Source organism: Apiospora phragmitis (assembly GCF_038363925.1).
Source record: "Apiospora phragmitis strain CBS 135458 chromosome Unknown utg000006l:1.0-5683423.0:1.0-5690449.0, whole genome shotgun sequence".
Taxonomy (NCBI): Eukaryota; Fungi; Ascomycota; class Sordariomycetes; order Amphisphaeriales; family Apiosporaceae; genus Apiospora; species Apiospora phragmitis.
In genome coordinates this window covers 4,458,611-4,470,906 of record NW_027117404.1, presented here as the reverse complement: position 1 = coordinate 4,470,906, position 12,296 = coordinate 4,458,611, and the positions used below count along the sequence as shown (strand labels likewise).

General features: G+C 53.4%; 9 protein-coding genes across 9 annotated transcripts; 3 read left to right on the top strand and 6 right to left on the bottom strand.

Annotated features, from left to right (window-relative positions):
* Positions 1-578: 578 nt before the first annotated feature.
* On the bottom strand, positions 579-1,339 carry PG994_006602 (S-adenosyl-L-methionine-dependent methyltransferase; the record flags this gene model as incomplete). The annotated part of the gene is made up of 2 exons (XM_066858011.1): positions 579-782; positions 878-1,339. 2 exons carry the CDS (start codon positions 1,337-1,339, stop codon positions 579-581), a joined length of 666 nt encoding a protein of 221 aa, XP_066717280.1.
* Positions 1,340-1,919: 580 nt separating this feature from the next.
* On the bottom strand, positions 1,920-3,092 carry PG994_006601 (glycoside hydrolase family 43 protein; the record flags this gene model as incomplete). The annotated part of the gene is made up of 3 exons (XM_066858010.1): positions 1,920-2,446; positions 2,622-2,778; positions 2,838-3,092. The coding sequence occupies 3 exons, from the start codon at positions 3,090-3,092 to the stop codon at positions 1,920-1,922; spliced, it is 939 nt and encodes a 312-aa protein (XP_066717279.1).
* Positions 3,093-4,000: 908 nt separating this feature from the next.
* PG994_006600 (uncharacterized protein) lies at positions 4,001-4,744 on the top strand (the record flags this gene model as incomplete). Its single annotated transcript, XM_066858009.1, has 1 exon — positions 4,001-4,744. One exon carries the CDS (start codon positions 4,001-4,003, stop codon positions 4,742-4,744), a length of 744 nt encoding a protein of 247 aa, XP_066717278.1.
* Positions 4,745-5,032: 288 nt separating this feature from the next.
* Positions 5,033-5,535, top strand: PG994_006599 (uncharacterized protein; the record flags this gene model as incomplete). The annotated part of the gene is made up of 2 exons (XM_066858008.1): positions 5,033-5,052; positions 5,214-5,535. The coding sequence occupies 2 exons, from the start codon at positions 5,033-5,035 to the stop codon at positions 5,533-5,535; spliced, it is 342 nt and encodes a 113-aa protein (XP_066717277.1).
* Positions 5,536-6,650: 1,115 nt separating this feature from the next.
* On the top strand, positions 6,651-6,875 carry PG994_006598 (uncharacterized protein; the record flags this gene model as incomplete). The annotated part of the gene is made up of 1 exon (XM_066858007.1): positions 6,651-6,875. One exon carries the CDS (start codon positions 6,651-6,653, stop codon positions 6,873-6,875), a length of 225 nt encoding a protein of 74 aa, XP_066717276.1.
* Positions 6,876-7,099: 224 nt separating this feature from the next.
* On the bottom strand, positions 7,100-7,531 carry PG994_006597 (uncharacterized protein; the record flags this gene model as incomplete). The annotated part of the gene is made up of 1 exon (XM_066858006.1): positions 7,100-7,531. The coding sequence occupies one exon, from the start codon at positions 7,529-7,531 to the stop codon at positions 7,100-7,102; it is 432 nt and encodes a 143-aa protein (XP_066717275.1).
* A 113-nt stretch (positions 7,532-7,644) lies between these two features.
* Positions 7,645-8,400, bottom strand: PG994_006596 (uncharacterized protein; the record flags this gene model as incomplete). Its single annotated transcript, XM_066858005.1, has 1 exon — positions 7,645-8,400. One exon carries the CDS (start codon positions 8,398-8,400, stop codon positions 7,645-7,647), a length of 756 nt encoding a protein of 251 aa, XP_066717274.1.
* Positions 8,401-9,308: 908 nt separating this feature from the next.
* PG994_006595 (uncharacterized protein) lies at positions 9,309-10,130 on the bottom strand (the record flags this gene model as incomplete). Its single annotated transcript, XM_066858004.1, has 1 exon — positions 9,309-10,130. One exon carries the CDS (start codon positions 10,128-10,130, stop codon positions 9,309-9,311), a length of 822 nt encoding a protein of 273 aa, XP_066717273.1.
* A 558-nt stretch (positions 10,131-10,688) lies between these two features.
* Positions 10,689-12,197, bottom strand: PG994_006594 (uncharacterized protein; the record flags this gene model as incomplete). Its single annotated transcript, XM_066858003.1, has 4 exons — positions 10,689-11,584; positions 11,666-11,826; positions 11,889-11,970; positions 12,029-12,197. The coding sequence occupies 4 exons, from the start codon at positions 12,195-12,197 to the stop codon at positions 10,689-10,691; spliced, it is 1,308 nt and encodes a 435-aa protein (XP_066717272.1).
* Between the last annotated feature and the right edge of the window lie 99 nt (positions 12,198-12,296).

The window sequence follows — 12,296 nt, the reverse complement described above, 5'->3', positions numbered from 1 at the left end:
AACACATGTACACTGATTTTGAAGAGGAACGTTATAATGATATTAATGTCCCCGCGTTCTTCTACGCCAATCCTGTTTGTTGGTGTTATGGTTGTACAAAGATAAAAAACGAAAGCCCAGAGATCCTCCGGGATGAGCTGTTGGTTTGTAACTGCTGCGCCGTACAGACCCCTGTCACCTCCGATGTTATTGGCCACTTCTCGCATTTGTTGGAGGTCTCTCAGAAAGTGAGCCGTCGAGGTGGCTTGTGCTTACATGAGAGAATTTGTCACCGGCCCGATGGCTGGCTGCGCGAAGCGCGCTTCTGCAACGCTGCGTGATGAACTGTGATGAATCGAAAAGTGGGACAGGAATGCAATGCATCACCACTCACAGAGCAAGATGTAAGCATGGTTCCAAGCGGCTTGGCCGTCAGCGTTGGTTGCGAACGACGAAAAAGTTTCACGGATGCCTGATAGCTGACGCTCTATTCCATCATTTGAATCCGTTCTTCGAACCGGCTAACTCCAAACTCCATTATCGCTGCATATTCCATGCACATAGCATAACAGACAAGATATACCTGATTTGATCATGGGTTACATGTGGGCCACGGCCGCGTTGGGCTCCGGCTTCTTCAGGCAGTACGCTCGTGTCTGCATCCAGCCGCTGGCGGTCAGGGCTTTCGGCGGGTGAACGTCCTCCCAATTGGTGCCCTCGCACTTGAGTAGGTGATGCACGTAGCGTGGTTCGAAGACGGAGATGATAATGAACCAGCCGCCTGGCTTCAGAACTCGGTACGCCTGATGAGGATTTAGTTGTTGTATTGTTTCCAGTCGACGGCAGGTAAGATTAATATAAACAATCACAAGGAGTTTGAAACGAAATTGAGATTTACCTCCTGGCTGTAAAGTCGGCTATCGGACACGATGATGTCCGGGATCTCTTTAAGGAGGTGCTTGGGGCCCCAGCCACAGAGGGCCTCGAGACAGGCCTTGTCAAATAACACATCATACGAGTCACTCGCGAAGTCAGACATGCCGCGCACATCGCACTCGACCCATTTGATCTCCGGATCCAGGGGCTGCATCTGTGCGATCACGGCGGGCGAGAATTCGGCGCAGGTAATGTTGGTATACCCTCCCCTCTTGCGCATTTCGAGGGGCAAATGGCTGGAGCCCGCGCCCGGGTGCATGATCTTCGCGTCGGCAGGCCAGTGGGGGTAAACGTCCTCCTTGAGGTAGTCCTCCAGCTCGTCGTACCCCATGTGCCATTCCCGGGGCGGTTGATTGTCTGCGCTCTGATATCTCTTATCCCAGTACTCGGCCTTGTTCATCTCTGCTGACTCCGTAGCGGCCATTTTTTGCTTTGTTTGACGGCTGAAGCTGCTTTGGAGGGGGGGGGAGGGGCAACAGTCGCGGGGCGAACGGAACGGCGATGCGATCAACCAGATTGAGTGAGACGAGACAGGATCTTTTCGCGGTTCAAACTAATATCGCTAGAAAGATTTAGGCATGACGATGACTTCCGAACTGATTAGACGGGAAAACTAGTTCAGCGTTCCGGCAGACTATTCGCCTGTCTTTTATCCCTGTCCAGCCAGAAGAAGGGCTAAGACCCACCTACAGACACATACTTGTACGCCCTTATCGATATGAGCCCCTACAATACATAAATTAGCGCTGTTGAGAAGAACTCATCACACCCACTGATTAGAGGCCACCCTAAGTCACCACGGACAGAAAAAAATAAAGAGAAATGATATTTCGCATTCGCCGTTCTATCGGAGCTCTTATTAACCCGTTAAAGATCCATGACTACTACGATGGCCGGTTTTAGTTGTGTTCCTTTAATGTTTTCGGTACCTTTGAGGACGACATGCTGGGATGTCTGGCATCCCTTTTTGATTACTTCAACAAAAATAACAGGCACCTCCCTGCCTACGAACCCCACTTCTCACTCAGCGCATCAAATGACGTCTGGTTGACCGGCAAAACGCTGCCATGCCGCAAGTTGCTTGGAAACCCGCTCCGATTACTGGCCACCCACCGGTTGTCCCGCAGATCGCCAGTACTCTCGTAGGGCTGGTACCCGTCGCCGCCGTAGAAGTCAAGCAAGACGTGCACCTTGCCGTCGACCAGGTTGTCGCGGTACGCCGCGGGGCCCTCGACCTGCGAGGCGATGGTCCCCGAGCTACCGCCGCCGCCCGCCCGCGTCCAGTTGCCGAAAAGCCCCGTCGTGCTGTACTCCATGAAGACGGTCTTGCGGGTCTCGTTCTTCATGAAGCGCACGTACTGCTGGTTGTCGGCGTCCGTGTACAGCGGCAGGATGTTAAGGTCGATGATGCTGGTCGGGCTGCGGTCGATGTAGGTCTGCGGCGCCGTGAAGGTGCGGAAGTCGCGCGTGTGGGCGTAGCGGATGCGGATGCTGGAGGGGTCCCAGTGTGTCTGGTGTCGGACGCTGAGTACTGCAAGTGATAATCCCTTACTTAGCCTAAGCATGCTCACGTGACTCTAATACCAAGTTATATCGTGATCTTACGAATTTAGACGCCCAATGGACCAGGTATTGTTCTGCTATTATTCAGTGACTTTCCTCCCAATAGAGGAGATAGGACAGCCTTGGAAGAAGCCGGCGTTTACCTTGAGATGCATCCCAAAGGGCCTCGGGGGCCCACACCATGCCGGCTGTGCTATCTTCGACGACAACCAGCCTTTCATTGCTCCAATTGACCAGGTCGGTGCTTTCCCAGACGAATATACCACGAGATCCCGCTCGCTGGGCTGCATCCCAGTCCGTCTGTTACAATTAGCAAGCCATGTTTCGCTGTAACCTTGTTGGATGGCAAGATCCCTCACTCTGCCAATGTTCAAGTCTGTGCCCACGATATACCACTTCCTGCCTTCTTCTTCGCCGCCTCCCTGGACGATAGCGGGATCACGAACTCCACCGGTGCCTCGCGCTGGCCTGATAACGGGCTGGCCTCTGTTGAGGGCTCGGAAAGAGGTCGCGTCGTTGCCATTGCTTTGGTAGAAATACACATAGGGGTCGGCACCCAAGAAGAACGCGCCTAAGTACCCGGCCAACCTGGAGTCAGCTCGCTTGGCCGCCATGACAGGCAACCCGCGCAGGCTACCCGGGTCCGCGGAGACTAGCTGGACTGTCCCCAACGCTGTAAGAAACCGGAACAAGGATGTCGCTAACATCGCGATGGTCTTGCGAGGGGCACTTATGGCCAGCTCATAAACGCCTTGGGATGGGCGTGATTAGGTGATACTGCTTCGAGATAATAAAGTAGGATGTATATACCGCTACGAGTAAATACGTTCAAGAGCCAGACCAGAGTTTAGCCGACGTACTTTTCGGTATACAACCCTCCGGGATCTTGATGCGGTGTAAGGTTGAAGGGAACACATATCCCAGTACTGTCACGTTCATTTGAACATTCCCAATTAGCCGGGAACTCTTCGATTATCTGAGCTTTAAGAAATTATTCAACCAGATCAATAGTCATTAACTCATATGGGCGACGTGTGCAACTATGTGTCTCGTGCCAATTGAACGAAAGAGCCCATTTTCTGATGATACGGCGAGGACATAACTGGGTGATGGTTTGTGTTGCTAGTAGGTAAGCGCTCACTCACCTTGACATCGCACTTGATATGTCAGCATCACTGCTTTTAAATGTTGGTCAAGATGTAACTCATTGAAGTAGTTAGTTGGGATTCAAGTTCAGTTCCTGGCTAATGCACTGTTACTCAGAATATATTTTCATTTCGGTGATGCATTGGAAATGTTCACCTCCCAAGTGATACAACCCGGGAGGTACCTAAGCCCATGTCTTTATAGTGGGACATGCTGATCGGATCAAAGCTTTCCCGCCCCCATCTAGCGTTTGCCCGTCCGCTCCGTTCTTAATCTCCGAAACGAACATCGGGAGTTGGCCTCATCAGATTGCTAGTACGGACCCGACTCGACTATTATCTCGAATCTCGTCGTGTTTGCAGACCAAACCACGAACATGCAACCAAACTCCCAGCACCCCAGTCCTGGGCTCATCACTCGGCTCCTTGTTGTCCTCTTCGTCACCATAAGGAATCAGAAATATGTCCGGCGGCTGTGGAACAGACTATGGAAACCCTCTCCTGGCTTACTGTCCGTGTCCAACATGTGCATCAAGGTGAAGCCGTTCCCGACCTTGGCGGAAGCCGATGCCATGCGATACGTTGCTGAGCACACCTCTATTCCGGTGCCGAAGGTGCATTGCGCTTTCATTCACAAGGGCCGCACGTATATTGTGATGAGCAGGATCAGGGGGAAAATGGCATGGTATGGGTGGACAAACCGTACTGAGGAGTCGAAATCGAAAGTCCTTGCCCAGCTTCGCGCCATCGTTACAGAGCTTCGCTCCGTGCCTCCGCCCAACGGGGCAAGCGTTAGTGCAATTGACGGAGGTCCCTTCTACGACGGTCGGTTGCCCTCGAAAGAGTTTTGGGGGCCATTCGCCACGACGCGCGACTTCCACCAAGCCCTGGTAGGCGACGTAGATATCGTTACGGACTATCCAGAGCTGCCTGACGACGCCGTCGAGCTCTTTCGGTTTTATCGACAAGCAGATACCAAGCTTGTTCTGACGCACGGAGACCTGAGCAGCCTCAATACCATGGTGGAAGGGGACGAGGTGATGGGCATCCTGGACTGGGAAACGGCCGACTGGTTTCCGCCGTATTGGGAGTATACTTGTGCCAAATATGTCAATCCCTAGAACCCCTTTTGGGGAGAGGGAATAGACAAGTTCTTGGAGCCGATGCCTCATGAGCTGAAGATGGAAGAGATCAGAAAGAAATAATTCGGTGATTTCTAATCATACATGTGTATATACACTGGAATAGAGGCCTGCTTAAGTCTTTAACGTGTACTTACCATGGAATCAACGCTTGAATAGCTGTTAAAAACTGGAAACAACGCCCTTATCACCCTGCAAACACACAATATGCCTTCGGATAAGGACCGAATCTACGTTGCTTTTTATGCTCAAGGCGGTTCTCCAACCATGCCCGGTCAAGAAGACAGGTCCGTTTCCCCCGTCTCACCCTGATTATTGAGGTGGTAGTCACGTGCCTTGCCTGTACATACATATAGTCACATCTCAGAGCTCTCGTCTTTCTCTCTTCAATCAACTCATTGCTCATGGGTCATATGTCAGTACTGATCACCTGCTAACATCCATAAAGGTATCACTGGGCTATCATAGTTGGCCCCAAAACGGAAGATAGCGACAGCCGAGGGCATCGCTTCCATGCGAAGGAGAAGATCAATTTAGTTGGCAATCCACCGAAGCCGCAATCAGTTTGGCAATACGAGGCTAAGGATACTGGCATGCTTTCCACTAACATTCTGCTTGTTCGCATTGTGGTTGGCAAAGTCAAGAATATGACCCGCCTTCGGTCCATCCTTGATAACACCCCAATCCGGCCCGAGGTGAAGGGGGGAAGCTATGACCCGTCGACAGCCGCGACTTGGGACATGCTGGCTAAGGTTGAGCTCATTTCCTGAGAACATATACACACTAGCTCACATTGATGGCTTGAAGCCATTCTGCCCGCTGATAACGAAAACCACTTTCTCCAAGTCATTTCCAACAGCAATTGTTTTGACATCGCTCAAACCCCCATTAGCAAGTACTTCGATATTTCGTCTGTCTTGACGACTGTCCGCTTCCAGATATTAGGTTGTACAATACTAGGCCGAGATAGATTCGCCATCTGCTGAGCGGAGATCACGATGTTTACGAATGGCGGTGCGGTGCGTGCCATGTGGATCGAAATCGAGACGGAAGGTTCTTTCGTATGATAACATGGCCAACTGGGCGAGCCATATGGCAGCAAAACATGGAATCAACTCCGATCATAAGGATATCGAAAGGATCGAAGGCCAGTAAACGACCAATAAAGGCCCAACCCGTATGCCCACTTTGCGATTATAAACCAGCCTTGGCCCCTTCCAGGAAGACGCCGATACTCGAGAGGCAGGTCCGGCCAACCATGGCAGAACTTCATGTTCGTTCATTTGCGTATTACATTCTGCCCGAGTTTGCCGAAAAGCTCACCAAAACCAAAAGAAAAGAAAAACGCAAATGTGGCGATACGGTATGTATTCTCGCCTAAGTTTCCACCATACTTCGTTAGCTTTGGTTAAAAATAGCCGTGGTCTGTATAGAAACAGATAATTCTGCAAGGAAACAAAAACACAGTGTGAAACTGCAGATGTCAGGGCAAGAAAGTGAGACACCGAACGATGGTGTTGTTAGTGATTTATGTGTGTACCACACCGAGACGGCAGCATTGCCAAATATAGGAGGTCGTCCTCGGACGTCGGTTCGGGTACTAGAGATAAGGACAATTGGACTTGATTCCCAAGGCCCACAAGATGCACAGCAAGATAAGTTGGTGGCGACCAGGGTCTCCCAATGCAGGACGGTGCATTGCGGCGAATCTGATACGGCTGTTCCGGAACCTGGAGTACTGTCATAGTATTGCGGGAAATACAGGGGTAGAGGACCCTTCTAAGGGTCACGTACTAACTCAACCATTTCTTATATCTATAATAATACTATAATCCAAGGACGGGATAAGGAGACGATCAAGGATTGGACTCTGCAGGTCTTGCGGATGGGCGACGTGTACGCCAGCGCGCACTTGACCATCTCAGCCGTCTCTTCAGAGCACGCCGACGAGGGTTTCTGGCGCTATCTCGTCACGGCCTTCTCACGGCGCGAGTTGACCTTTACCCACGACAAGTTCCCGGCACTCGATGGTCTGTGCCAGGTGTCCCAGAGCGATATGGCGCATGAAAGGGATAGCCCGGCGCCGTCGTATCTATGGGGATGTGGATAGAGCCGTCTCTAGCCCGCGGTCTTGAATGGCGGAATTATTTCCAGATCGAACAGGGGCGTCGTCCGCGCAAAGAATACGTCCATATCGTTCAGACTTCAGGCTTGGCGAAACGAACACATATTTAGACACGATGGAGCTTGCTGACTTGTATCTGCTGCGCCCCTACCAAAATGATTTACTTACCTTAATTCATATATACTTCTTACCTTTTCTAGGTATACTGCTCACCTTTGTTTACTTACCACTTTGGTGCTTATCGCCGACTTCTCGTAAAGGCCTGCGATGTCCATTTTGGCCACCTCGGCTTTCTGCTTGTTGGACTTGAGCTTGCTGAAAGCGGTGGCCTCGGCCATGCTGTCGAAATGCACGGCCTGCGACCCGTAGCGGACCATGAAGCGCCCTAGTTTGGGCCGCCCCGCCGCCGCGTACTTGCCCCAGAGCATGTCGGTCCGCCGCCGGATGTTGGCGAAGTTGTCGCAACGCACGTGGTTGACCGCCAGGCTGACGATCTGGTCCGTGTAGAGGCGGACGTCGAGCTGGCGCGGCGCTATCTGGTACTCGAGGCCGTCTTTGATGTTCAGTCCTGCTTGGTACAGGACCGCCCAGAGAGTCTCGGGGTCGAGACGGCGGCTCTTCTGGCCGCCGCCGAGCACCATTTCGGATGACTTGAAATGGAGGCCCTCGCCGAGCTGGATGCGGCGCACCGAGACTATCAACGGCGGCGGGCTCTCCAATCCAGGTAGAAGACGGCCAGGAACAGGGCGAAAACCTAGCCGACCTCGTAGGTCTGCTTGTTGGGCAACGTAATCTTGGCACGGTATTCCTCGGCCAACCACCTACTAGTTTGCCGTTTTATGCTATCGCTGTCGTCGGTTAGTCCCAATATAACAATGTCGTCATTAAAGCGGCGGTAGATGTAGTTGACGTTCCCCTGACCGACGGCCGCCTTTAAGGTAGAATCCAGGTCGGTCCGCAGGCGTGGGTTTTTAGTGGCCTCAGCCTCCGCGGTAGTGCCGTAATAGATTAGGTGGTCTTGTTGGGCGATGGCGGTGTCGAAAACGGTGAAGGTTCTGGTGTAGTCTGCCGTCTTGGAGTAGAAGGCGGAAAGCAGCGCCAGGTGCTCGCTGCCGAGGAGCGCCTCGATTTCGGCGAAGAATCTCTCGTATTCTTCTGACCCGCGGCCCTCGTTCTTGAGGTCGCTCGGCTCCTTGACGCGGCCATCGGCGGGGTCGTTGGCGTGAAGGGTGTTGTAGGCCTCGACGAGGGCGAGGACGGCTTCGTGATTCTTCTGCTTTTCGGGACCACCACTGTTGTCCATGTAGCCCTCGAGGTAGTCCTCAACGACCTTAGCCGCGTCACTCACGACGGTGGTGCGGGCTTGACAGGAGGCATCGCCGATGGGGGCGTCGAAGCGCTCGTAGTCTCGGTGGACCAGAGCGTTGACGGAGCGTCGGGGATGGGCCACGTCCGTGAGGGCGTGGATGGCCTGTTCCGAGGCAAACGAGGTTTTAGGTTTATAAGACATTCTTTCTCTTTTGTGCTTTGTTTCTCGTTTTTTCTCCGGTTATGGCTCAATGAGTGGGCCTTGATCACTTTCTCTTCAAAGACCTGACAAGCGTCTGTCTTAAATGGACACTCATACAATCTTATGAAAGACGTTTCTTACTCCACATTAATAAATAATACCATTCACAATGTTAAAAACTTCATAATAGCCTGCGAGAACAAGGTAGAGCGAAACAAGCAAGGTGCAGCGTAATAACGACCCTGAGATTCCACCCTGCACAAGGGGACATGGCACATCGGTACTCCTTTGTCATTTGGTATCTGCGACCAAGTATGTAGCCCACACCTCAGTGTCATGTTTGACTTCGATGCAACAAACACCATAACAGATTACCTTAGAAAGGGGGTTGTGTAGACACAGCCATATGGCCGGCCGACACCATGTGTGGCTGCGTCGATCGAACCAAGAACCATAGTCTAGAATAGAAACAATATCCACGAGAAGGTGGGTTGGTCCTCACTAAGACGGCACATGTAAAAACAAAATGAGCACCTCGGAAGAGTTAAAAAAAGAAGGCAAACTTGGTCCAAGAACAAAACATACAACACCGAGGATTCCCAGGTCGTCACCGACCCTAGTACTAATTCGGCTCTCTGCTGCTTATATATGGGAGAGCGGACGGGATCCCTAGTATTCAGCAGGATATGGTCGTATGTGGAAAACAAACTTGTTTTGAAGCCTTATAAAGATACTTGTCAATTCCTTGCGTCGTGGAAGCAGGACAAAAGAGGAAGCAGATTAGAACTCCACATCAACAGTACCTAGATCGACTAATGAGAAACGGTGAGGCTTAATCGTCTATCATTAGTAAATCTATATGCAATCTATTACACATCACAAGCCAAGCCAGTCCTATAATCGAAACGCTAACTGATCACTGCCACCAATGACAACACCATAATCCCCAAAAGCGTAGCAGCACCGGAGGGTCTGGTGTCTTCCGCAGCAGCCGACTCCTTGGAAAAAGAAGAAGAAGAAGACTTCGCGTACTGCGGAAACTCCCGCGCAAAGGCCGCCGCCGACTCGGTCGAATTGCTAAAGATATCCGGGCGCGGCGTCCCGCCCTTCCACGTGACGGTCAGCCCGCTCGCCGGCGCGGCCGGACCTCGAAGGGCACGGTGGCGAAGTACCACTCCGACGCGCCGTCGACGGTGACGGCGGGGACGTAGCCGCCATTCACACGGCCGCCCTCGGTCCGGTTGAAGGCCTCGGGCGGGTTGTCGTACGCCGACGTGCCCGGGTAGAGCTCGAACCAGCAGAGGCGGCCCGTCGTCGCGTTGGGGCGCGAAGAAGTCGCCGTGGAACCAGATCGGGTTGCGGCCCGGGTTGAAGCCCGGCTCGAAGCCGGAGCCGCCGTCGAAGAGCGGCATCTGCTCCCACGTGCCGTCGCCCGGCGCCTTGGAGACGCGGCCCTGGGTGTCGATGAAGGTGCGGTTAGAGGGGCGGATGGGCGTCGAGGACGGGGTGTGGGTGCACCGGTACAGCAGGAACGACTTGAGCCGGCCGGGTGTGGTCCAGCCGCCGAACATGTTGTCGCCCGCGGAGAAGTTGAGGGGGGACTGCGCCAGGCCCGACGTGTAGTCGGTCAACGGCCTATCCAAGGGCGGTGGGTAGGTGAATTGGGCCTGGACGAGGGCCACTGGCAGCACAAGTGCCAGAAGCGCGTGTGGCAGCATGGCTAGGCGCATTTTGGGGGTATTGGTCAGCAGTCACCTTAGGAGCCGCGCGCGATTGACGGATTGCAGACCTTTAGCTTAGGTTAGCAAAAGGGGGAAAAACGCATCCCAAAAGTTGTTGCAGACAGAATCGACTTTGTTGTGATCCACTTCTGCGCCTCATCGCCAAGACGCCATTGGTGGCCCTTAGTTCCCAGTAAGCGATATTGGCCCCTGGCTTATATCATCCGTGCCCCTTCATTTTGGGAATCGATGTCGCCGGAATAGAATGCAAAGCTTCATTGTACGTGATGTGAAGAAAGAAAGAAAAAAGAAAGAAAGGCGAATGTTCAATGGTGTCAAATCCAAGCGGAGAAAGGCTTACAGAAGAAAAGGGGCGAAGACGATGTTGATGATATCTTTTGACATTCTTTACAGGGTATCATAGGTTAAAAGACTAAGTTTCCAGGAGCAGCAGTACTACCAAGTACCCTTCCATCCATTATCCCGGCATATGTACAAGACCAACGGGCAAGGTCAAAACAAAAGAAAAAGCGATTAGTGTCGGCAATGTGAGGGTGGATGAAAGCACTACAGAGGCTCCGCCCAAACGGGTAGGAAAACGAATATCAAGACCCCGAGGCTGGCGAAGATGGCACCGCCTATGAGACTCTGCGTGACGATCTTGCGCTGCAGGTTGCGGAGGTGCTGGTCCTGGACCTTCCACTTGCGGTCGAAGATCATCATGCGGGACACGAAGCGCATGAAGCGCGACTTGCGCGCATGCTCGGACAGGATGGCCGGGCTGTCGTCGTAGCGCTCCCACGGCAAAGGCTGGCGGCGCGAGAAGAGGAGCAGGAAGAAGCAACTACCACGAAGGCCGGACAGGATCAAACTAATACCAACCCACCAGAGCGGCCAGGCGGCCAGGACGTCGGCGCGGCTGTGGGCGTGCTCGTGCGGCGCAAAGGCCAGCAGCAGGGCGCACAGGAGCCCCGCGAGGGTCAGCACGATGCCCGCCGAGGTCGCCATGCAGACCGTCTCGAACGTGCCGTTGGACACGCCGAGCCGGATGAAGTTGCGGTGCGAGCAGTTGCGCAGCAGGCCGTAGACGTGGTCGGCGACGGGCCGCAGGACGGCCGGGTCGGACGAGGTCCGCAGCGCCTGCACCACCTGCTCTCGCATCGCCGGCGGGATGTTCAGCTCGCTACGGGCCCCGGGCAGCAGGAAGGTGTGGACGACGGCGCTGAGCTCGGCGCGGTGGTTTCGGTCAGCTTCGGGGATGATGCCGCCCTCCGTGGTCGGACGCATCGCTTGATGCAAGCTGAGGCCCTTGGTGACGCGCGCGCTGGCGTGCGTGTCCTGTTCTTCCTCGTCGTCCTCATGATCGATGGCTCGGGCCTTGATGGAGTGTTTGCAGGCCTTACCACGGACACACCTGGCCTCGGGGCTGATGAGCTGTGCGATCTTCTCCACAGTTTCGTCGGCTGCAGGAGTGAGACTCGGCGGTTAGTAATCCGAGACAGTATATGGCAACAAAAGCAAAGGTTTAGTTCAGGGGTTCGTACCTATTTCCGGGTCGTAGTTCGGCTCCTTTATGTCCATCGACGAATCGTCGTCCTTAAATGACTTCTCTTCTGCGAGCGTCGTGGCTGAGTCGGTCAAATATAAGCCGCCATCGCTCCTGCCCGTGGCGCCATGCGAATAGTTCTTCTCGTAGTTCTTGAACCTTTTGTCACATGTCAATGGCTGACTACGATATTGGGAAGAGGGGAAAGCAGCCGGACTCACCAGATGTAAAATTCCAGATTCTCGGGCGAGTATTCAATGTACTTCAGGTACATGTAAAAGTCGTAGAGGGACAGTGGACTGCCTGCATCTGGCTATCAGTACGTGACCCGTGTGTTCCTATGTGCGATGAATAGCCTTACAAGTCTTGTTTGCCAGCACCCTATCGAGGGTGAGACTCCTGGGTATGGAAACCTTCCCCCTGCCATCTGGACTAAGCGATCTCCTCCCGCTGACGATGGCACTCGAGTACTCCTTGATATCTCTGTACTCGGGCTTCTTATACCACTGAAGGCTCGATGGCAACCGCATTGTGGTGACTTGGTATTGTGTGGTAGCCTATAATGAAGTGCCGTAGGTGAAGTCGATATCGATTATTGGCGAGGGGCTGTATAAGGAAATCGGGTAGCC